Here is a 26084-nt window from a genome sequence, read left to right as displayed (position 1 = left end):
CTGGTCACTGCAGACACATAGTGACTGTATTCCAATGAATATTTTAATGGAAAAAGTCAAGAATCTCCTCAGCAGGTTGTACCATCAAGGGCAAAGCTGACTTTGTTGTCTATTGCAACGCTTGGTATCAGAGGGCACAACTACCTACCCTGGCATCGATCTAAGCAGGGAAGGATAGTCATACATCACATATTTTAGTACTTCAACTTAAAAAGTTTTTTCTTAATTTTTTTAACATTTAGTTGTAGGTGTAGGTGTGTGTTCAGGGAGACCAGAAGACAACTGTATAAAGTTCCCTCCTTCCACTATGTAAGTATTAGGAGTTCAAGTCAGGCTGTTCGACTTGATGACAATCAGCTCTACCTGCAGGACTCCGTTTACCTCAAACCCACGGCACTGACATCAACAGCAGTAGTCACTTTTCTCAAACCTAACGAAAGCAACTGAAGCAAGGAGAGTTCTTATCCTGGCTGATGGCAGCAGATCAAGAGGAGGCTGGGTGCACTGCGGGCCATCGGGAAGCAGAGAGGGATGAGTGCTGCCGTGGAGTTGTCTTTCTCCATGGTCTCTCTGCCAGGGGCCGTCTTCCTGCCTTACCCTGACACTTGTCTCACCGTCTTCCTCAGCTAACTGCACGTTTTCACTTCTTGCTCCTCTTCTTCCTCACCAAGAAATGAATGGACTCAGGAAGCGGTGGCCACGTCACATCCTGGAGGTTACACTGTCCTGAAATTTCCTCTGGCAAATAACTTAAGCTCACTGGAAGTTCAGCTTCAAGTTTTCAGGATACAGGCAGAGCACAGCCAGATTCTTGGCCACAATATGTCACAAATAACCTCTATCCCAGTTCATACTAGAATCCTTATTCCATCATGGAACCCCATGATCGTCTTTACATCGGTCATTCTGGTCTCCTGGAGCCCCACTACTATGTCCAATTGAGTGCTGCTTACGGGATTCTAGGGTCCTCTACCTGCTGTCCTACACTTCTGCAGTCCTACAAGTTTCAACAGCCTGACCACTCAGTCAGGCAGCCACAGCAGAGGCGCCTCTGCTATCCCAAGCTTCTGTATTGGCTACTTTCCTCACTGTTGTGACAAAATCCTGAAAAAGCAATGTATGGAAGGCAGGATTTGTCCTGACTTGTGGTCTGCAGGAGTCAACAACAGAAGAGGGCAGTGACAGGAGTGACTCCACCTGTCAGCAGCCAGACACACCGTACTCATCAGGAGACAGAGACAGATCTCACTGGCGTGGGTCTCTTGGCTCCTCTTCCCTTTGTTTGCTCTAGGTACCCAAGATGGTGCCTCCCATGTACAGGGAAGGTCTCGCTTCCTCAACTAAACCTCTCCTGAAACTTTCTCCTAAATACATCTGAAGGTGTGTCTCCTAGGTGATTCAAAATCCAGCCACGCTGAGAAGGCCAACCATCCTACTGACATTTTATACTCTTCTGTTGCAGGACAGGTCTCTGAAAGTTACTATCCATCCCAGGTCCTACTACTTTTCCGCACCCTAATTTGGGCTCCTTGAAAACACCTCCTCACTCGACCATTAATGCAGTTCATACTTCCCTGTAACATGTGCTTCTCAGGATGTAAACATCTAAGGATTTACCTTCTTCAAAGGGAGGCAAACATCCAACCTTCCACACACACCCCTCTTATATCCAACATGGCTCTCCCCTTAGATTATATTTAAATTCACTCTGTTTTCCAAAAGCGAACTGGAATAATGAAGTCAAGATTTTCATACAGGAACAAACTTCTTCGACCCATTGTATCGTCAGTTGTACAAGCGAGACAGACACCCCCGGGTTGGGGCAGAATCAGAGCTTGCACTTTCCACGGGTATAGATGCAGGCCAGTTTCTCCTAACTCACTGCTCCTCACTCAGACTCCCTGGGAAACAGAGCAGTGCTTGTCCTCGGTGGTGGTCAACATCCACACCAAAACACTCCCTATCACCAGTGTCTCCGATTTAATGGGGTTTCCAAACTGGTAAGCCAGTATATTAGCTGATAAGGATTTTTAATGCCTCACAAACTTCACGATACAAGTCAAAAGAGTATCTGTAATGCACAGAAGCTTAGCATAAGAAAGCAGGTTGTCAAAAATAACAAGTTTCCAATGATCCAGGCAACTGGACCTTCCTTGGTATTGGACTCACTAAAGAAGACCACCTGGTTTCTAAATTTCTAAAAATCCAGCAGTGTGGGATCCTAGAATCCCAGCTAAGTGAGCATGCAAAACCCACCATGAACACTCAATGCCCTGCACTGATAAAAGCCTGCCGTCTAGTTCCTCATCCAGAGTGTTTTGAGTAATTCAATAATGGTTATAAAAATGGCAATAAAAATAAAGGTGATAACTTAATTTTACATTTGATCTCCTTGGAATTAGACCTGCTCTTTATAGAGGTTTTCTAGAGAGCAGGTCACACCTCCTGTAACTGCAGAAGAAGTTGACAAGGCAGTCTCCCAGAACTTACCTAGGAATGCAGGCTAGGTATGAAATAAGTCTCCTGAGATCCTCCTGCCGTATTCTGTCATGATTGCTGCGGGCTGGAAATGTTAAAATGGGACCTCCACGCTTATCTCTACCACCTACAAAATAAACATTGGGAACACGCTTAGGTGAGGCGAGATCAGACAGAACTTTCTACATGCCCTCACATGTCCTGCAACCTCAGCCATCCACTGGGAACTGCAGCTAAACCCACCACAGAGTCAGAAAGGGTTTTACAAACTCCAGCGTCTGTGCCGTCTTTGCCCACCTGTGTTCTCACGGGACTCAGAAAAGTCCTGGGTTCTAAGGGTAACTGGCAGATATCACAGACGACCTTGTCTTTTTCTTCTAATATACAGGAAGAACCCCTTTCTTTAAGTTTGAAGAGGTGGGGACTCTGGTACTCCAATACAACTGCTTTATTTACCTTAACCTCTTCTCTCTTTCTCCTCTCTCTCTAGCTCCTCTCTCTCTCTCTCTCTCTCTCTCTCTCTCTCTCACTCTCCTCTCTCACTCTCTCTCTAGCTCCTCTCTCTCTCTCTCTCTCACTCACTCTCCTCTCTCTCTAGCTCCTCTCTCTCTCTCTCTCTCTCTCTCTCTCTCTCTCTCTCTCTCTCTCTCTCTCTCTCTCTCTCACTCTCCTCTCTCTCTAGCTCCTCTCTCTCTCTCTCTCTCTCTCTCTCTCTCTCTCTCTCTCTCTCTCTCTCTCTCTCTCTCACTCACTCTCACTCTCCTCTCTCTCTAGCTCCCTTACACTTTTCTTCTGTCTCCTGCATTCTAAATTTTCTTTTTTCTACCAAGGGAAATCTTACTCTCTCAGCCTTAAAAAGTAAACAAGAATGTTCTTCAAACATCACGACAATGACTGGCCTTATACAAACTGGGATCTGTGGCATCTCACTGCTCTGGTCAGGATGTTTTCATTAAACCCTTCCCCTCAGGGCTCAGGAAGCAATACAGAAAAGGAGGCAGAGGTCTAAGAGGCAGAGGTGGCAGGTGACTTCAAGAAAACAGCATCTTTCCTACAGGTCTGAGGCACACATGAACTCAGAGACTATAGCAGCACATGTAAGACCTGCACAGATTAGAGCCAGATAGGGTCCCAGCACTAAGAGGGGAAGTGGACGTGGGGTCCTACCCCTAACCAAGAAGTTATCTGTAATCCATACCTTTGGCAAATAAAAAAATTAAGTTTTTCCAATGGAGTCTCACTGGGTATATCAACCATAACCCAGGGCAGACTCAGTCTCCCTGTTTGTGCACTCACAGAATGCCACAGACTTGGTGGCTTATAGAAACCAGAAATTTATTTGCTTCTGCTTCTGTACGCTGGGAAGTCCAAGGTCAAGGTGCTGTCAGACTGAACTCTCTTCACCAGGGCCTTCATCTCATTCATGAGGAGGAGCCCTCTCATGGCCTAATTAACTCTGAAAACCACCACACTGCTAACCCCTGGCCTTTGGAGGGCATCTTTCAACCCACCATCCCCAACGTTAAACATCATGGAGATGTATCAATTAACTTCACTTAACCCATGTAAAGTAGTCATATGCTGCTGTCTTAAGAGCAATGTGTATTTTGAGGTCATGTTCAAGTTCAAGGAATTCTAACTGGCTTTTAGAGATATCAACCAAATAAGTGTATCTCAATATCTCAGAATAACTCATCAAAATTGGGCCCACCTTTATTAAAGCCCTTCTAGCTCTAACTAGGTTTAACTAATAAGGGCTGTTCCGTTCCTATGGGAAACCTTTTACTTGGAAACAGGGTCTCACTATGTAGCCCAGGCTACCCTCAAATTTGCAATCTCTCTGTATGCACCCACCTCCTGCCCTTCCAGGAGGAGCAGAGTGGTGCAACAAAGGTCTCTGTACCCACGAGCAGAAGGCCAGAGGGCTTTCTTCTCACATCTACACTCGGTGTTCCAGACAGATGGAGCTGCAGAACTTCCTGGTGATGCCTCTTGGATTCACAAGTACACTCTTTTAGTTACTCCAACTTCAAGTGAAAACCAGTGGTTTACAAACTGGTACAAGCCATTACAGTATCGGATTTGGGCCCAGACAAGGCACTGTAATTAAGAGCACTTCTATTTTTGTTATAATTGTTTTACAATTCTAGGGATTGGCCATCCTGCCTACCAAATGACAAGGTCCACAACATAACGCCAATTTATGGAGTGCTTTGGCAGGAGTGCCACAATCTTCCCTAATATGATACAAACTGAAGTCACAGGATAAAGTAGATGAGTGGTTTCTAGGGTGGAGGAAAGTTCTTTGAGAAAGATAAAGATGTACTAGAAGTAGGCCATGGTAATGGTTGCACAGCCTGTGGCCACACTGACTCTACTCTTAAAAGCACTGTAACAGTATACAAAACTATACCATAATTTAAAAAAAAAAAGATAACTGAAGTTAGAAGTAAAAATTGTTTCTGAGAATCCATTCGTTCTTTGGAACGTTTCCTAAAATTACAGTGTACGTAATCAATTTATTTTTACAACTTCTCCCTCCTCCTTTCATATTCAAGGTAACAATAGCCTCAAATTGTCACGTGACCTAGTGAATTCCGGGCAGGAGCTGGAAAGTACTAAGAGTGTGGAAACACCTCTTCACTATACTTTGCTTGCACAATTGGTTAATGCTCTGCTGTCCTTGATCATTTCAAATGTTCTGTCCTCGTTTGCGGTCACTGCGAACCATCTCTCTCCACCAAAGCTCTACCTTTGTAGAATTAAACTTTCACTGAAGATTTATGAGAAATTCCTAAGCCCGGTGGTTTTATTTTTTGATTTGTTAAAAGGCAAGAAGGTTTGAGTTTGACAGTAAGTTAAATAAAAATGCCATGGTAATAAATTCTGAATTAACTGCCTAATAAGGGAAAGGAGGCAAATAAAACCCAGCAGTCATATCCATCCACCTGTCTGTAAGCGCCCACCTCCTGCCCTTCCAGGAAGAGCAGGGTGGTGCAACAGAGGTCGTGGTGCCCAGGAGCAGAGGGCAGAGGGCTTTCTTCTCAGACCCAGGCTCTGCGTTCCAGACAGATGGACCTATGGAACTTCCTCATGATGCCTCTTGGATTCACAAGTACAATCTTTTAGTTACTCCAACTTTAAGTACAAAACCAGTAGTTTACAAATTGGTATAAGCCATTATACAAATTATCAGGAATGACTTGGAAAGAGTAAATAAACATGACTTTCAAAACTCAGTGGATTGTAATCCATGAGTCATCAGTCAGTCTGTCTGTCTATCTGACTGCCTGTCTATCTATATCTAAGAACTTCCAACAACTCAAAGCCCCTTCTTTCTGGGCACTTTTACACTCTTTACTAATCATGCAGATTTATTATAAATTAGATTCACTTCTCAAAAATCAACAGACGGTCTTAAGGCTAAAAGAGTGAGCAGAGACAAGACTAGCTAAAACGCCACAGAAGCGGCATCTGAAAGACACACAGAAGCACATGCCCCTAGGACACCCAGAACAAAGTGGTTACGGTGCCGCGCATTAAACCTGAGAGGCCATTCGAGGCCACATGAGGCTGGCACAGCAAGCTTGTTTTAGGCAGTGGAAGGAGGACCGAGGCAACAGCACCCAGGGACACGGGAGTCTCGCTCATGTTCACTGTTACAATCTTGTAAACTTGCACACAGACTCCAAGGAGGACGCTAAAGGCCAGCAGCACAGACATCCTTGTGCAGAGGAGAAAGTGGACACAGGCAAGGGGCCTGGGCTGTCCACCTCCACACTGTGCAGGGAGGGCTAGGAATGAAAGGTAAGTGTCTTCTTGGGGGGGGGGGCATCAGCTGGTGGAAACTGCCAGGACTTTAGAGCCAGCTGAAGATATGGCTTCTAACAACTCCAGGAGTGGGTATCTATCTGGGAGACAGGAGCCTTTCCTCCCAGATGAGGGAATCAAGAGCCATACGGGACAAGACAGAGGTTAAAAACTCCTGAGAATGTCTACACAATCACACTCCCAACTGCTGACACTAAGGTGTTTAGCTTTAACAAGCAGCTGTTCCACGTAACAGCTCAGGCAAAGCAGCCCAATGTCTGCAGAGTGACAGCCAGAACACAGTTTCATCAGCAGTGTTCGCTGGCTTATGATGTACACATGGCCTCAGAAATGCCTTGGGCATTCATTTTCAAGAATAAAAGAGTTTTAAAGTCCACGAAATGCTGATGCTTTTATATGCTGTGGCAAGTGAGCTACTTTACTCAAACTCTGAGTAGTCAAGTAAAGCAGATTGGAAAGTCAGATTTTACCTGAGAGATAGGCGACTTTTTCTTTCAGAATTGGCAAAACATCCATAGCTTTCATTTCATCATTTTTCCGAAACCCTGAAAGACACAGAGAGAAAACAGTCACTGGGCTGCCTGACTGACGTGTAGTGCCCATTCGACCCAGTGCCAACACCTCAACGTTCATCATAACCAATAAATCAAAAACATGACCGTGTGTGAACACATGAGACTCTGACCCCACCATTTCCTTCTATTTTAATGATGAATAACAGTCTTTACACATGTCCACAGACAGTATTCCAAAAGACTCTCAACCATGCTAGCAATAACAATTTGTTCCCAGATGACATAATATGCAATCAACCCAAACATTTGCCAAATCTTCATTCTAACCTTGTAAAATTTAGATAACTGCAGCATTAGCAGCTTTCTGGGAAGCCTGCTAGTCGTAGCCCAGTAAAGCCTCTAGGGGGAGCTCGAAGTCTCCTCTTCCAAGTCTGGTTAGTAACAACCCTTGCCCAGCAGACAGAGGGGGTCATGCATTACCCACACTGGCTCTCTCTTTCTATGTTTTTTGGGTTGTACCCTGCAAAGGGATATCAATGGCTACAGCAACCCGTTGCTACTCCAACTTCTGAGGTGGCTAAAATCACTCACTAAAAACTAACTCTTCTTCACCCCAGAAAATCTCAGGAAAAAAAATGTAACCATTTTTATGTTACATAAAATCAGAACGCAGCCTGCAACTTAAGACAAGCTAACATCTAAATAGAATGAACTCTGGCTAAAACATGCCCAGCCTGCTCACCTAGGAATGGGGGATACAATTTTTTCTTACTCATGGTCAGGCCTTAGGATACTGTCTTGGACTCTATCAGAGGTAACCAGTCTAAGGCGAGATGCCCATTACAACTAATACTACAGCTGCCACCACTAACAGATACTCTGGGGGCAAAAATACGATAGCTTTCCCATCCCCATTTTTCTGGCTTTGTCAAAGAGTACAAGAAAAAGATCCAAAATGTTATCTTGGTCACATGTCTGGTGAAAGATGTAAATGTTATCTTGGCCACCCAACTGGTAAAAGATGTAGACCAAGAATTTAAAAGTATTAAATGAATGGATTTCTAGTGTGCACTGACCCAGCCTTGATATGTCCATATACACATGGACGCTAACCAGGCATGCTGTTAACCAGGCATGCTTCCACACACCTGTGATTCCAGGAGGATCCCTAGGTCAAGGCCACGCTGGGCTACATGTCAATTCTCTCTCAAGGCATTGGAGTGTGCACTTGGAAAAAGGGAATGGTGTTGAGTTTACTTTTCTTTATTCTGCCTGTTCGTGAGGACAAGGCCCAGTGTAAGCCGGGGGGGGGGGGGGGTGTGCTATTAAAACAAGAACTAGGTTATACTCAGGGTTGTACTGTAGAAGTTGAAACAGAGATGGAAAATCGGGGGAAAAAGAAGACTCAACTTCAGTGTATCAACTTCAGTGGCCCAAGCTTCTAGCTTTTTCCTGAGCCTTGCATATGAAGAGCAAGTTTTGGGTGGTTCTTCTGAAAAATCAAACATTTGAGCCAGACAGTGGTGGTGCATGTCTTTAATCCCAGCACTCAGGAGACAGAGGCAGGGGACAAGGACCAAAGCTCTGAGAGAACTTTCTGGCATGACCCATCCAGGTACTGATAAACTTGTCCCAGAGCTCAGGTCTCCAGGTCACCAGGCCACTTTACTTTCCAAACACACCATTGCTGTGTGCTGGCAACCCACCAGACTGAGAAACTGCTTATTTCTAGAGGGCAAAACACCTGAGCCAAGAGTTCTGTAATTTCATTCTGGGTTCCTACAAAACTCTTGAATGAATGCAATCTAGTCTCCACATCTCTGTCTGTCACTGTGACTCACTGCGAGGACTTGAGTGCACTGGTAGGTAAAGATGGCAGTGTGGGAGACGCAAAAGCGTCAGTCTGACGACAGCCTTCCGGCAGACAGTCCACCCAGACTGTAGACAAGGCAGGTTAGGAGGAGTTTTCTAAGCTGCAGGGCCCCATGAGAACGAGGAGATCTGCAGCAGCTGTAGATCAAACTTAAAGGTGACTGACAAGAGAAGTCCCTTCCCACTGTTCAGGAAGAGGGCGCACACTTCCCATGTTCTCACAGTCTTACAAGCCTATGCTCACTCAGACCCATCCAACTGACAAAACCCTCAGAGAAGTGAGTGCCACCGCCTGCTGTCCTCAGCTCTGCCCTGTAGAACCTGAGCAGTCACAAAATCCCCAACGGAAGACTGCCCTCCACCCAGTGCTGAGGATACATCAGGAAAGGGCTATGTGACTTGGGCCATAATTCCAAAGCTTTCTTGACCATGACTGATGACCTTCTGAATGACATCCGTTTATTGATGGCCATGATGGAGTGGATAACGCAAGTTACAGTTGCTGTATTTCAGGCCACCACACAGGAAGAAAAACATACTGGTTTGAGCTCAATATGCAGAAAGAAAAACGTACTAGAAAAACCTCAACTTCCTATGCTCCACTGTGAGCGACAGACTCGCTCCCCGATGACCTCATCTTTAGTTTCCCAGAGCTGCAGTCAGTGACTTTTATCAGTCCCCCAATTCCCCCATCCAATTAAACAGAAGTCTTCCTGAGCGGAAAGGCAAGGGGGCCAGTGACGAACTGTAAAGCGTGTTACATTTTCACTGTTACATATCCCTATGTCCAAACACTGACAGATCATCAATCCCCACCAGCTTGTGATGTCTGGTTGATTATTCCACAGAAAAAGGGACACAGGGAAGAAATAAAAAAGAGAAGAAATATAAAGGTAGCCACACAAAGAAACTGAGTGTATGGCTAATATGATGATGGTCACCAAGTACTATTCTAAATTTCATGTCCAGGTTCTAAAAAACCACCCGCTAAGGATAAGACTCAGAAGCATGGATAAGTTCTAAAACTGCAGCAACTAGATCATCTAACCCAATAAAAAGCAGAAAAGGCTAAAAACCTAACCACAAAGGCACCCCTGATCAAAAAGGTAGGTTCTCGCCCATTCCCTGGAGAGAGAGCTATTTATGAAAACAAAAGTGTGCGGCTGTTTAAAAATAAATTTTCTTAAAAAGTAAAAATAAATGGCTTTTACTTGCCCCACAGGTTCTAGACCACACCACAGAAGGGCCCAATTCCTAAAACTTTTTTGATTCATGAATTAGAAGGGTTTCGCTGCTGGACTCAATGACCTTCACTTGGAAGCATTTCCTCTTCCTAGGGCCACAGCAAGGTTACGCAGCTGCAAACACCATTTGAAGAGGTCCTTCTGAGAACCCACACCACATTTCTGTGCCAGAGACCAGAGGGCAGCAACATTTTTACTTCTATGACCAGGAGGGTCTGCTTGCTGGTGGACAAGAGGACCACAAAGAGGAGAATGGAGAGAAAGCGTGGCCGGCCAGGAGGCAGGGATGGTCAACGGCCCAAATCAGGGGCGTTTAGTCAGTCCATTTTTAAGTTACATAAAACCTGCAATAAAGTGCAGCGAATGACAGGGAAGCCACCGTGGAATTCAATGAAACGCTGGCCGGGGACAGTGATGCTTCCCAGATTCGGACTAAATGACAAGCGACAAGTACTTTTGGAGTTAAGCCTGCAGTGTGTATGTTCAGAATGCTCACAACAGCCTCTGCAATCAGGAGTTGATTATCAACAGAAATCATTGTGTAAGCGGGGCTCAATGAATTTCTCTCTAGCTTCAAGTTCATTCTCTCCTCCTTCTTCAATGTGAATATTTAAGTATTTTAATATATTCATTTTAAGACAGCTGCGCCCTGAAGTTAAACACTATAGTATCTGTCCAAATGGATTCTGTTAGGTATTTACAATGCTATCTGACCAGGAGCATGTCAATCTGGGATAAACGCTAAGCCCATGCTCCTGGGTCTCTCCTGTTTCTTAAAGTGACAAATACAATGTCCGGCAAATGGATATTCTTTGTCTTTCTCATTTCAGCCAACTTGCTTTGGACAGAACTAGGTGCAAAGTATTCAAAACCTCTAGGTGCTAGAAATGAACAAAGAGACTAACTCCCTCCTGGTGCTCTACCAATGTCCCACAGGACTTTCTATTTTCAGTTGGTAAAAGATCAGCTCTGTGTATTTAGCCTTCAATCATACTATGATTGCAACTGTAAGAGGGAAAATTACCCTCTTCACCCTGGGAGGAAATACCCCACAGTTATTGTCCAGCAATGGGAGATCTTTCAGATGAAACAGTGGGCTGGGCCATCAACAGCCTATCAGCCCAGTGGTTCACACCAACCGCCCACTTCGGGTCCTCAGACCCTGTGGCGAGTGCTGCAGCGTCAATTTTCAACATCAACCAACAGAAAAGGAATGACAGTCCTCCATCTTGTTCACTCGCAGGAGTACAGGTGCCATGGAAGTGTGAGAGCTTGTGCAGCTCATATCCCAGCGGCTCTTTCCAGGTCTGGACACAGATCTAAGCTACAACTAATCCAGTCAGTTAAAGAGAAAGTCAACTTTTAAACTAACACAGCATCTCTTGGTAATCCACTCAATACTTTAGTATCCACTCAGTCTTTTAGTAATCCACTCAGGACCTGTAGCCGACTTTAGTCATTTTTAATTTTACATAATCATTCCTCTAGTTAAATGATTTTTTTTCTTTTAGTAAAACGTGGTATTTAAAGCCCCAATTACTCCTCCACAGACGGAGCTTCTGATGAAGCTGCATCGGTGCCTTGCTCCGAATTCTGCCATGTCGCCCACAAACTGCTTCCCAGGCACCTCAGGGTCTCACTAGACTTCCAGCTACCCCACGTCACATTTATGAAACTGAAAAATTGCCTGTAGTAAAGACTGAAGCAAATATTACAGAAACATAGGTTGTACCATAAATAAGACTAATAAATAAGCAGTATTCTAAAGCAACTACAAGAAAAATGTTAAATAGGAAGCTGGTAGTTTCTTGCTTGCTGAGGAGCCTCGGTGGTAATTACCGAATTTTACTCATTAGTTAATTGGCAGACACGTGGCGAGTGTACAGAGCTCCTGAACACAAAGGGCAGGGTGATAAGTCTCCACATCTGCGAGATGGCCCCGCCCTCGCTCCACTTGCAGAAAAGGGTGACGTCACCCTCTCTGAGCACGCCACCTCACTGCAGAGCCTGCAGGATCCTGCTCTAGTGCAGGGAGGCAGTGTGAGCACTGTGGGGGGTTTAACTGTGCACACCTCTAGATCAGTGTCTCACAGGAAGGAAGCATTTTAACCAGCCCGAATCTTCTGTGAACATATTTAATTATGAAAGAATTTTAGGAACCAAAGGTTAAACTTTCACTCTTACTCATACATAAAAAATCCAAACACAATCAATTGGTGCTTGTGCCATTTTTACAAAAATATATGACCACAACCCACACTCACAAATTGTATCTGAAAATGAATCACACACATCAGGAATGCGGGTATGTTCACTGACTACCACATTATAATCACATGGTAATATGTATTCTAATTTTTAATAATAACCACTACCACTTTAATAACCACCTGATTGGCTAATTCATCCAGGCTTAGAAGAGATAGCCTATAAAATCATACCGTTAAGGGCTAAAGAAGAACGTACGTTTTACTGATTCAAGGAAATGTCAACTTATAATAGCTCTGGCTTTTAATTTCTTACCCACAAAATATACAGGACAAGCTGAATTACCAAAAAAGACCAAAGGCTTGTTAGGGTATTACAAATGCCTTAAAATAAAGGAAACAATCAGTAGACTTTGTTGATGTTTTAACCAGGCATTAATGGTGCACTGGAAGTTAATTTATAAATATATAATGGGCCAGTAGTCCAAAGGCATTATAAAGGGGGCTCTAACCTCTTCCAGTTTCACAAATTAAAAAGGAACTGCCTGTCTGGGAGCCCCTTCATCTGATCGCCAGACTAGCACAGGGGCATACAGAGAAAATGTATTCCTGTGGCTATCTAATGCAAAATAAAGAGCACAGACACCTGCCTCTCCCTGCCACACCGTGTGTGTGTGTGTGTGTGTGTGTGTGTGTGTGTGTGTGTGTGTGTGTGTGCAGCCTGACAGCAGATACCACCCTAGTTACACATGTGTATCTCAGTCATGTACACATCAAGAACCTGAAGGAATGAACCAGAGTGATAAAACGTGATCCCTGAGCTATGTGAATGGATACCAGTCCAAGCAAGATTGATTGCTAAAAGAAATCCTGTTCAATTATTACATCAAACACTTCATTCCTTTTAATAGTCATGCCTGGGCTTCCCTGGCCCTCCAGCCTCCCCTCACCTTCCTGGCCAGTGTTTCTGCCCTCCCCTATCTTTCTGGCCAGTGTCCCCACAGGTGGCCTTTCTGTATCTGTGATGAGTGTCCAACAGCCCCTAAGATCCCACCACTCTCCCCAAAATGAGGTTTCTAGCACACACCTGCTTTTACTATTCCCCCTAACCGTTTTCCACGGTGCTCTTCGGTGGCTTCTTGGTGCCCTGACGTAAAATACCGGCTCCCTGACATGACATAGAATCAGTCCTTCAGATGGGACATCTGGGCACATGTGCAGCCTCACTCGCTTGCCAATGGTTAATCTCTCCCAAGGTGAAAATAAAAAGAACACCAACCATCCGATCAGCCCCTGGCTCTGAGCTCCTACAGACACCACTAGAACCCCACTCTCCATCACTCCTGCTCCCAGGGCACACTTCACCCACCAGAACCCTGTTGCCAGGTTCTAACCCCCTGTATTCCCTTAACACCCAAGCCTCTGTCCCAACATGGAAAAGATCTAATAGTGGTTGGTACTCCCTTCTGGACAGACGGTCACAAGGCACTACATCCCACTGTGTGGGGAATACAGTGAACGCTGGGAAAAACATAAAAACAAACCAACCAAAGGGCCACTGAGCCCTAGGTAAACAACAACTTTTGCAGCTGGCAATTTTCAGTGCCAGTCCACAAATGGGGTCCTGAGTGGAGTCCACCAAGTCACAGAACTAACCATATCCTGAAGCCACCAACCAGCTCACAACAGCCGGGCACTTAAAGTGACTCATTCTCTCCGTGTGTGATGTGTTTAATGACTAGTACATAACAGTATGCTTACAATTCCTTCCTTTATATTTTAAGGTTGGAAAGAGTTTTACTTTGAAACTTTCACAATGTAATTAAGAAATTATTTTCTGCCCTAATCACTCTACCCCCAACTCTCTGATGGGAAGGGTAGACCATGCTAAGGGAGAAGAATTCGGAGGCTGCTCCCTTCAGCACTTCCACAAGCAAAGAGGGTGCAGGGTTGTAGGGATGCAGGGGGCACACGGCCCTCAGAGACCTGCCTCTCTGCAGTGAGGGTTTTCACCCGAGGAAATGCTTTAGTCATGAGGTTTTGTAACCAGCCCAGGCATGAGGGAATGAGCAAGCCACATCAACTCCACACAACTCAGAACAGAACTTCTTTGTTTTACATGTCAGCACATATGTGTCCCAAGTCCCTGGGCACCGGAAGGCACAAGTAGGGCAGCTTACAGAATCCACAGGTGGCTGCCATGTTTTCGGCTACAGGAACTGAACACAAGATAAGCTTCCATGACTGCTGGGCATCACACCAGCAACATTACAGAGCATTGGCTTGGCCTCAGTCAGGTTCTCCTGCCTGCCAGTGACCATTACTAGGACAGACAGACAACAACTAAGCAGAGCCAAGGATTTCAGGACTTTCGGATTTCCACAAGATCAAGAACTTGATCCCCAGCCATGAACTCAGATTCGGATTTAAACTCAGATTATTGCGGCTGATCTTCACACCGGGGTCCCAAACCCACACCTTAGCTCTTGCCCACTTTGAAACAACAAGACATCTTTTATGTTTGTTTGTTTGTTTGTTTGTTTGTTGAGACAGGGTCTTTCTATGTAGCCCTAGCTGTCCTGGAATTCACAGAGATCCACCTTTCTCTGCCTCCTCAGAGTTCTGGGATTAAAGGTGCAAGTCATCATGATCTGTCAACAATGAAATGTCTAACTTTACTAACATTAGAATTCTCAATTTGGCCTCAGACTTGGGTTATGAAAAGGGACTTCTTCCCAGGCTCCAGGGACCCACTGACAAGCGCCTATCAATCCCTCTGCCTTTAAGACACTGTGCACAAGAATTTCCCATCTCTGAGGAAATGTAATCAAGGCTAAGAGTCTTAATAAATAATCAATTAATTTGATTGGCCATTAGTTACATCTAAACAGCACTTAGATCATTATCCTATTCATACATAAACCAAAGTTTCTAAATATTCAGCAAAATTAAGATATTGTAGGTCTGCTACCACTACAAAACACACCAGTAAGTCTTTGACCCTTAAAATATATCAATAAGGTAAATACCATAAGTAACCAAATGTTTAGTTGAATATTAAAAACTATTTCCACTTCAAAAGCCATGAATTTAATCCAACATGAAACTCACTAGAAAGATGTATCTTTAACAACGTCCAAGAATATGGCAAAACTTTCTATGAACAGCTCATCCCCCAACAGAGCTTTGAACAATTTTGGTTCACTTGCCAATCATGTTCAGACAGAATATTTACATACACTGCTCCACTAAGCCTGGGGGATTCCCCCAAACTGCACAGTCACAGTCTGAAGAAGTTTATCATCTAATACAAATAAAAACATGCATGAGAGCCACAATAGCCTTGACTGTACATGTGTGAGTCAGTCTGACAGGTATGTATCGAGATACACATTGCTGTTACTGATCTGAGGTGGAGATGCTGTGGATTGGCCAGATAAACCCAACCACAGACATCACTGTCTCCACTGGAGCACTGTGACAACCCAACTGCAGACATTACTGTCTCCACTGGAGCAGTGCATCAAATCCAACCACAGACATCACTGTCTCCACTGGAACAGTGTATAAAACCCAACTGCAGACATCACTGTCTCCACTGGAGCACTGTGACAACCCAACTGCAGACATCACTGTCTCCACTGGAGCAGTGTATCAAACCCAACTGCAGACATCACTCTCTCCACTGGAGCACTGTGACAACCCAACTGCAGACATGACTGTCTCCACTGGAGCAGTGTATCAAACCCAACTGCAGACATCACTCTCTCCACTGGAGCACTGTGACAACCCAACTGCAGACATCACTGTCTCCACTGGAGCACTGTGACAACCCAACTGCAGACATCACTGTCTCCACTGGAGCACTGTGACAACCCAACTGCAGACATCACTGTCTCCACTGGAGCACTGTGTCAACCCAACTGCAGATATCACTGTCTCCACTGGAGCACTGTGACAACCCAACTGCAGACATCACTGTCTCCACTGGAGCATTGTGTCATCACTGGCATAAAACAGACCCAGACAAGGACGTAAACTCTGAACATGGGGGCCCGAGATGAAACTTTAAGTGGTCAGAAACTGACGCCATTGCTTCCATCAACCTAATCACCCTTGACAATTCTGCTTCTGTCTTAGTGTGGGTTGTAGTTCATCTGTGCTGTGAGGAACCAATCAAAACCTAGGCAGATCATCCAGAGAATGTAGAAGCATGTAAGAAACCCAATGAGGGCAATTCTGCAGCCCTTAAAAGAGAACTCAAGAACAACTCATGCTTGCTACTTGTCTGATTTTAGGCTGAATTCTAAACGTATAGTAAAGTCTGAGGTTTTCTTCCAGTTCTTTCTATGTGGTGGGCAATGTGACTGATGAAGAAATATTAGCATTGAAGGAATTCTGGCTTCCTGTCCAAGCAACAAGACCAGCCTAACTTTGTTCATGGGTAATGAACCTGTCCAGCTGCCTCCAGATTATAGCTTTAGACCAATGTGGGCGGCATGCAGCCTTGCAAGTTAAAGTCATTAATTTACTTGCATTCACTCAGGCTTAGTGCCCTGCCCTACCCCATTTCAAAGCAGGGAAATTACATCGGCTAGGCCTGGGTGACTTACTTTCCTGCTGAATCCTGAGAGAGGGCTAAGACACTGCAAAGAAGGTTGAGAAAAGCAATGCATCTGCTAATACTAACACACAGGAGCATGTCATTTCCATCCCCTACCCACCACCCTCAATCCACCATTGTCTCAATCTCCTACCATTTCAAATCCTCTCCACATATGGAGAAAAGCAAAGGCTTTTTTAAGTCAGAATAAAAGAGAATTGCTAAGTGAAAAAAAAATCTAGTAACATTCATGGAGAAATAACCGTACATTTGTGAGGTATACATGCCCACCTGCATGGGTATCTAGTGTGTGTGTGCACACATGTGTTCGTGCATATGGAGGCCAGCAGTTGATGGCAGCTACCTTCCTGGATTGCTCTCCACCTAATACACTGAGGCAGGGTCTCACTGAACCCAGTGCTCCCCCAGTTAGCCTAGTCTGGTTCTCAGCTTGCTTCAGGGATTCCCTCCATGTCTGTTAGCATTCATGTGGGTACCAGGTATCTTAATGCTCGTTCTCATGCCGAGGGGCAAGAGTTTATCCACTGATCTACCTCCCTAAACTAGTAAATAAGAATGGACCAATGTGGAATGACTGGCCTCCCTCTTGGGATTATTATGTATCTTCACTGGTCCAGAGAAAGATGAATGCTGGGTACAAAGGCTAGCAGTATCTGAGAAGGGGGAGAAGAGGAGGGATGTTACTCTAAGAATCCTCTGCTTGAGGACTCAGGTCAACTTGGGGACATGGCTACCTTGCCTATAATGCATCTCCTTCTTTGATTTACTCTGGAGATGCTGGAGCTTGGAAAATGAAAGCCAGTATAGGCTCCGCACATCTAGCCCATGGTTTTCTGCGGCTCACTTAGAGCAGGGCCGTGGACGCTGGGCAGCTGGAGTAATCCTCACCTGCTCTGACCATCTTGACATGACAGGGTATGGCTGAGTTACCACAGAAGAGCTCCAATGGTGTAATACTCACTTACTATCCCACCTGGACACTGGGGAAGAGCAGAGGCCTCAGGTATATGTTTAATGCTAGGGCCACACAGCCTCCTCCTCTTCTCTTGTCCTAAGTCTCTTTCAATAAATTGTGATGGGGGGAGGGAGCGGGAGAGAGATTCAGACTTTTGCAACTCCACAGAGCAGCATGATGTGTGGTGGCGATTCCGCTTTTCTTGTTCATTCTCCTAAATATTGTCACTCACGGGAAACATGTCACATCAGTATCTACCAAAAACACAGGGAATCCTTTTGCAAGCCAAATCTGGTATGAGTGATGGAACTGGGAATGCCAAAGGGCATTGAAGTAGGTGTGGCACGGCCACCCCTCACTCGCTAGCTCTCTCCATACACAGCCCTATATAGTGCCCTACACTGAGGCCTCGGCAGTTCCCTGATCCAGGCCCTGCATCTAGAGGTTATAAGCTGTAGGAGGACAAGGAGGTGGGGGGAGGGGGGATCAAGAAGGTTCAGGGACAGTGGTGGGTCAGAGGTGAGTGAGCCCTGCACGCTTTAAGTGTGTCACCTGAAAGCAACACCACAGTCAGAGGAGTCATATCGAAACTCCAAGCCTCCCTGTGAGTGACACTGACGAGGTTAAGTTTCCCATGCCTTCCATGCTTATCTATGAAATGGGGAGCCTAGGATAGCTTCACCTCCCACAAGGCTGGGTCTAATTAAAAAAAAAAAAAAAGAGGTACTACTGAGGCGGATGAAAGGAGATTCAAAGGCAGATGGGAAGGGAAAGGAACGTCTCACTCCACTGTCCAGTTGAGGCTTCTCAACAACTGAGAGTCAAAAATTCTAGCTATAAGAATTAATAAATCTGCTATAAAATTTGCCAATATAAAGAGTATTACTTTTGTACAGAGATATGTTCCACAGGAACAGTAGAATAGAATAAACATGGTTAAGGCTGAACTGTGTATGACCCTAAGTGTGGCCTTAACTCCTTCCCGAGCTGGAAACCTGCAATTTTCGGAGAATCTCACAAACAAGACCAGAAACTTCATTCGTAGAATGGAAAAGAAAAGTCTTAACTCTTTGTTTAGCCTGGGAACTATGGTTTTATCAGTCTGTAAACCAACCTGATGAACCTCAGGAAATACTATTACAGCTTTATTTACCAAAAACTAAAAAGAAAAAAGATCAAAGTTCTTAGCAACATTTCAAGACGAAACTTTAGAAGTCACCAAATAGTTGTTCTTGAGATGCTGGTCTGCAACTCTCCTGTGAAGCCCACACACACTTCCAGGTACATACACATACATACATACACACACACACACACACACACACACACACACACACACACACACACACACTGAGCATGCAATGCTCATGCTTAATCTATGTCCAAATCCCTTACCAACTCCAGCTCTGTTTCACACTGACTGCTCCTGAAATTATTTTCTGGGGCAAAGTCAAGAATCCTGATTTCACCTCCACGGGGGTCTCCGACAAGCACTCCTCCAGCTGCTACAGGTGGCGTGGAGGAGCTGTGTCCAGCTCCTGCTCCCAAGACTGCAGCTAACAAGTCCCCTCCCTCCCACCTGCAGCAGCATGTATGAGGAAGGGCCTTGGATGCCTATGCTGCATGAAAAAGCTGGTCTGGGAACCTGTCATTCATTCACCTCAGGTTAGTGTTCTATAGGGCAAGGGACCATTACTTGCAAAGGAAAGACCAGGTCTGAGACACAGTCACTGTCTAAGGCCACACCCCCACCCCAACAAAGGCATATTTTACAAATCAACAGTCATGGTACACTAATCCTGGAAATTTCCTTCTGAGACCAACTATAAATAATCTATAAATAAGCTGTGAGGTAATCCCAACAGTAGAGTACTCTTCAGAGTTCTCCTTCTAAGCAATCATTCCCCACCCGACCTGCACCAGCATTCCCGGGTCCCTGCCTTGCCATGGCAAGAGCATGCCAGATACAACTGGAAATAAAAGGAGGGGAGCCTACCTCACTCACTGCCTGAAGGGAACGAAAACCAACAACTCGCCTCTGCTCTTGCTTCCTTGGCCTGCGCGTTAGTGTGAGCAACTCCATTCCTCCTTGAAGATGGAGGGGAGCAGGACTGCCGAACAGCTGTGACCTTCGGGAAGTGGGGAGGCCACGGTGGGCTTGTGGGACTCAGCTTCCCTTTATGCCCCATTTTTAATAGATAACGAAACACAAACAAGATCTTGCTCACCCTTGGCTTCACCCTGTAGTGAGCCGGTGAGCAAAAGTGCTGCTCTCAGCCCACTCTACAGACACGAGTCATTGGAAAACAACTCTGTAAAGTGATGAGAAAATACACTAGGTTTTTCTTGAAAGTCAAACCAGGTGGTTTTCTGGAAGCTGATGGCATGACATCAGTCAACTCTGCAACTAAAACACTGTACAACCTTCGAAACCTTTCGATGGGAAGGACAAGGAGTTGCTATTATAGTAAAAAGAACAAAACAAAACAAAACAAAAACAAACAAACAAACAAAAAAAAACCACTCAGAGCCCTGGTGCTCTAAACACTCAATTATTCAGTGAGCAGTAAAACAGATGGGCTTTCAAGTCAATTGTTCTATTCCAGTTATTCCAACACACTGGACCACAGACATGAAAAAGAACCCCAGAGTGACCTTCATACACGAAGGTATAGGTACATGTATATGTTTTGTATAAATGTCTGAAGCCACCACCTTGTTTAAGAACTCTAGCAGTGCCAATACCTCAGAGGTCCTCATCCATCCACTGGCTCTAGACTAAGGCTGTATCGACTTCTTAAAGTATTCACTCATTCCTTGCTTTTCTTTGTGATTCTGCTTCGTTTACCTGTCTTTGATCTTTACATGTGTGCAATTGCACCGTGTCCATTCACCTGCAGCTCACCTTGACCCACGTGCATGCTGACCTTCATGTAACATGATTACATGTGGAGTGTTTCCTATGCCTGCCACTATAAATAACAGCAGTGAACAGTCCTAACTATGTAACTGGAACTCGTCGCCAGAGCACCTCTGGGCACAAGGTGAAATTCATATTCCTAGTCGAGTTCCTCAACTTAAATTCCTCAAGTTGCTCTCTACTTCCTCTCCAAAACCTGCATTATCTGTAAGACAAGTCATTTTTCATGGATGCAACCATTTGTTGCCTTTTACCAAAATAACTTTTTAAAAAGAAACAAAAATAAAAGAAATAGGTTAGTGTCCAAGAGACTGATCTGAAACCACTTCTGGTTTGCAAATTCTAAAATGGGTGTTTGTATTTCACCATCCACATCTGACTGAAAGAACAGGATATCCCAGATGTTTCCCTTTCTATTTCTATCCTAATTGAATTCCCTTAATAGTTCCTCCTACTTGAGGTCCTGAACAACAGCTGCCAAGAAGGAACTGTCAGGGGCCTGCATGGCTCTGTCCCTGACTCTGTCCCTGACTTCCAGTGGCCATGGACTCGACAAACTGTCGGGGAAAGCATGTTGTTTCTCAATTTCAGGAATAAATTTTCTCAGATTAATAATGCTATAAATTGGCATTATGGTCCCAGGAAGCTCATAAATTCCTCTTTAATGCACAATAACCACTGTTGTGAGCTGGAGCAGAAACAGGAGACCAAGCTAAACAGCTTCCTGCCCTTCTCCAATGGAACAGTCTTCCACACGCCTCCCACTCTCAGTGTCCTTCTACCAGAGGAGCCTCACCTGACTCTGCTGGAGTGACACCTTCATCTCCTACCCAATGAAGACTTCTTTATACCCCCTAAAGTCTTGAGGATTCCACACTAGTTTGTGTGGGCTCTGGCTATTAACTACTATTCTATCCATATCACAGCCACATAATTCATGGATATTTATCATATCACAAATTCAATCTGAGAAAATTTTCAAATAACTTGTTTAGACTGGAGAGATGACTTAGCCATTAAGTACACAGTGTTCTTGCAGAGGACCCAAATTTGGTTCTCAGGAATCACTGGGTGGCTCACAATCGCCTGTAACTCCAGCTCCTGGTAGAACTGAGCACCCTCTTCTGGTCTTCACTGGCACTGCACACACATGCACAAACCCACACATACACACAAAATTAAAAATAAAATATTTCAGAAACAATTACTTCAAATACAATAATGGAACCATTATATCTTCACATAGGTATTTTGAATAAAAATATCTCTTGTCATCCCCTCTCACCCCACCAGAAAGAACTCTAGCACTAGAGAAGTCTAGAGGTCGCTCCCCTTTGGATCCAGATGTAAAACTCAGCTGCCATGTCTACCTGCATGCTGCCATGCTCCCTGCCATGATGACAGTGGACTAAACCTCTGAAAGTCCCAATTAAATGCTTTTCTTTATAACAGTTGCCATGATGCTGGGCAGTAGTGGCACACACCTTTAATCCCAGCACTCAGGAGGCAGAGGCAGGCAGATCTCTGTGAATTTGAGACCAGTCTGGTCTACAGAGTGAGTTCCAGCATAGCCAAGACCACATAATGAAACTCTGTCTTGAAAAAAAAAAAGAGTTGCATGATCATGGTGCCTTTTCATAGCAATAGAACACAGGGTGTAATCACATTTGGGAAAGTTGGGTATAAAGGAGATGCCCAAGAAATGGTGTTAAGGGATAGGGAGATGGGTCAGTAGTTAAGAGCACATACTGCTTTCATGGAGGACCTGATTTGATTCCCAGCACACACACACATGAGGCAACTCGCATCTGCCTGTAATTCAGGCACTTACACTCACATGCTCACACATACACAATTGTTTTGTAATTTTTGTTTTTTGTTGTTGTTATTGTTAGTTGTTTTTGTTGTTATTTAGCCAGGAGTGGTAGCATAGGTCTTTCATCCCAGCACACAGGAGACAGAAGCACACAAGTGTCTGTGAGTCTGAGGACCCCAGACTGGTCTGCAATGGGTGAGTTCCAGAATAGCAAGTTCTACATAATGAGACCTAGTTTCAAAAACAAGGTTTTAATAGCTTCTAAAACTGGAAGCTTTGCTCTATCTATGAGAAGCAGAAGTAGAAAGTTCACTGTGCTAGCTGAAACATCCACAAGATTGACCTTAGAACTGGTACCTCATCAAGGACATTGCCAGAACCCCATAGTGAAGAATCTAAGTTCAGCCTTCCTGGCACTTAGGCACTCTATGCCAATGAGTTACATGGTCTGGCTCGCAGTAGGTATGTATGGAGCAGCAAATCTGAGCAATGTCCTGAAAATCAACCAAACGCAGCCAGGCACTTGGCTAGGTGTGGCTGAACCAACACAGAAAGGAAGTGCTGGTGAAGAGTTGCCATGAAGGACAAAGGATTGCAAGTCTGTACACACCTGCCAGGTGAGCACACCCAGCATGCTGAAATGCCATGTGCACAAAGACGCTCGGTTTTTAATTATGCAGCAATGCGAACAGGACGCAGATTTACAAGAGTTTAGAGCCAAGAAAGTGGTCCTTTGATTTTATAAACATGTTTGTTTATAAACAAAGCCAAGCAGATGGTTTTTATTTCGACATCTCATTTTACAGGATCAGTAGCTTGCTTGAGAAAGGCCTCCTCTTAAGACGTCACCTTCCAGACAGAACCAATGCAGTCACCTGAATGACCATTCCTATGAGCAGAGCATACAGCTGGCAAAAAGACAAGCACAGGACACAGGGACACAGTCATAACACCACCTGCCCGGCGTCTCTCAACCCTCGGCCTCACCAGTCAGCCATCATGGAACTCCACCTAGGAAAGGAAGGCTAGCAAGGGTTTGATATCCCTCCTCCTTCCCATCCAACACCTTTGCGGCTGACCTCCCCTCTAATTTCAGAGAGACAGGTGCTGTTTTCTCAGATAACGTCCCTGTGACCCCTGCTGTCTGCTGGCACAGCTGCATCTATTCCTCAGGCCACCGAAACCTCTCGTGGAGGTAAAATCAGCACTTCGGATGACCCCTCCCCCCACCCCAGACAACAGAGAGGTAACGTGTGTAAAACACCAAAACCTAATGGGCAGTGGCCAGGGCTTCAAAAAGCGGGAAGTCACCACATCCTTCCTCCTCCTAGACATGGTCCCAAGCCTCCACCATCCACAAGAAAGAGGGACCTTTCAGAGAAACAATCCAGCTTGACACACCCTTGAGAAGGAGATGCAGCACAAGGGCCAGGTGGGAACACTGCTGTGCTACTTCCTCAGCACATCCAATCCTTCCTTCTCCAAGTTCTCTAAAGAGGAGAGCATTCCAGGGACCTGGGGGCAATCTAGTTTTAAAGTTGTTATCTCAGTCACTCTGTGTATAGCCCATAAGTACTAATCACAATCAGTCCCAACACCACTTATCAGGAAGATCCCTGGAGACTCGGGGCCAACTGGGCTGTTTCGATGTGTTTCTAGAAGCTGCTTTGTTAACATGACCCAGATGTTTTCACTTCAAAAACTGTCACCATGTGATCAATGAAGCCTTATCATTCCTAAAGATTTATTTTTATCTTGTGTGCGCACGTGTGTGTGTGTGTGTGTGTGTGTGTGTGTGTGTGTGTGTGTGCGCGCGCGCGCGCGCGCGCACGTGCACAAGTACGTGCATGTGTGTGTGCATGTATGTGCACCGGCTAGTTTTTGTCAACTTGACACAAACTAGGGAAAATCTGGGAAGAAGGAACTTTCCTGCAGGCAAGTCTACAGGGGCATTTTCTTGATGAACGACTGATGTGGGAGTGCTCCCCTGGACACACAGTCCTGAATTATGTGAGAAAGCAAGATGATCAAGCCAAGGACAATAAGGCAATGAGCAATGTTATGTATTCCATGGTCTCTGCTTCAGCTCCTGCCCTGGAATCCCTCAATATAACCTCTAAATCAAATAAACCACTATCCTCCCCAAATTGCTTTTGATCGGTGTTTTATCACAGACAGGACACAACTAAAACTAAACTAGAATTACGGGTGGTGGTAAGCCACCTGATGTGGGTGGGTGCTTGGAACTGACCTGGGTCCTCAGAGCTGCAGGGCTCCTACTGCAATGAACCGTTCTCCAGCTCCGCCTTGAATTCCCTACGTTCTATACTAGTATCACCTAATCATTAAACTAACACTACCGAGAAAACTTACACTCTGCAGATAGAGCTATCTTGCACAATTAAGCCTCAGTGGTCAGGAGTTCATGAACATTAACTGACTTTTTGAGAAAGAAGACACCAAACCTAAATAAATGCATCCAATTCAGTGTCCTCCTGGTCCTTCTCTGGATCTTTTTTTGGTCAGAAGGGCCAGAGCAAATCATTTCATCTCTCCTGACTGCAGTTTCCTCCTGGGTGAGTTCTGCATTTCAGAGCCTTGTGGGGAGAATTCAAAGAGAAATGCATGAAAGCATCTACATGGAGCAGGGCAAAATGCGGCATATCAAAGCAGCTGCCGTGTGGCTATGACCGCCGCAGTCACGACAGCAGAGATGGGCTTGGCCAGAGGCAGCACCCATGGCGGGGTTCAGGTGTTGGAAAGGATGTGCTTGGATGTACACCCAGCCGAACACAGCCCAGCTGTCTCCTCCCCTCCAGAACACACGTTTCTGCTGGCTACTCTCGCAGTCACAGCAAGGCAGGGGAAGAGAGAGAAAGGCTGTAAGTCCAGAGTTTCTCTCTTCTGATAATGAAGCAAGTGGTTGCTATTGGCAACCAAGCATCCCTGCCCCCAGTGTTAATTCATGGGCACTCACAAAGGCTCCACAGTTTTGCACACTCTCGTCCTTTTCACCAGTGCCATCTCTCCTGAAAGCAGGGTACTCTTTTTCATATTCCTGTGACCCCAGGTGAAGGACAGCCTTGACAAAGGAAAAGCAATTTAATTACAAATGCATGGTTTAGAGAAGCCGATAGAGCACTGGCAGCACAGAGGTATCCGTGTGAAGGCAGTGACGGCATGCTAGCCACGTGGCCAGAGCTAAAGGGATTACATCATCCTTTGTGCAAAGATGAGCTGCAGGAGGGGCTGCCTGGTCCCTGAAGCACCACACAGAGCTGCAGCAGAGAGCTGCACTTCTGCTGAAAATCGCCCCTATTTGTCTTCCGTGTCAAAAACAAAAGCATGTCCCCAGAGAGGACAGGGTTTTTCTAACGAGCTCATATTCATCGCTTCCCTAAGCCGTGTCAAGCGCACTGTTTTGATACTGGAGCAGTCTTGGGGAGAAGGTAAGGAAAAGGTTGTTCTCACTTTGCAGACTCAATCGCTCCACTCTGCAAGCAACCTATGTATGCTCTGTCCTAGTGTTCACTCCCAACAGAAACTGAAGAGCTGGTGCCAGGGAGCCGGGCATGTCCTCCTGCAGGGCTACCAATGGGTCCACGATGCTTCTCCACTCATT

General features: G+C 45.2%; 1 protein-coding gene across 4 annotated transcripts in view; it reads right to left on the bottom strand.

Moving 5' to 3' along the window:
* The window catches only part of Trio (trio Rho guanine nucleotide exchange factor), a 313159-nt gene that overhangs the window by 198375 nt on the left and 88700 nt on the right, over positions 1 to 26084 (bottom strand). For all 4 annotated transcript variants that reach the window (XM_052743040.1, XM_052743043.1, XM_052743042.1 and 1 more), the window contains exons 2-3: positions 6780 to 6854; positions 2491 to 2605 (exon numbers count right to left, since the gene is read on the bottom strand). In XM_052743040.1, coding sequence (XP_052599000.1) covers positions 2491 to 2605; positions 6780 to 6854 — 190 coding nt within the window. The remainder of the gene's footprint in view (positions 1 to 2490; positions 2606 to 6779; positions 6855 to 26084) is intronic.

The sequence above is a fragment of the Peromyscus californicus genome, unplaced genomic scaffold (genome assembly GCF_007827085.1).
Source record: "Peromyscus californicus insignis strain IS unplaced genomic scaffold, ASM782708v3 Scaffold_18__1_contigs__length_77618521, whole genome shotgun sequence".
Lineage (NCBI taxonomy): Eukaryota > Metazoa > Chordata > Mammalia > Rodentia > Cricetidae > Peromyscus > Peromyscus californicus.
This window is presented reverse-complemented; position numbering and strand designations above follow the sequence as displayed.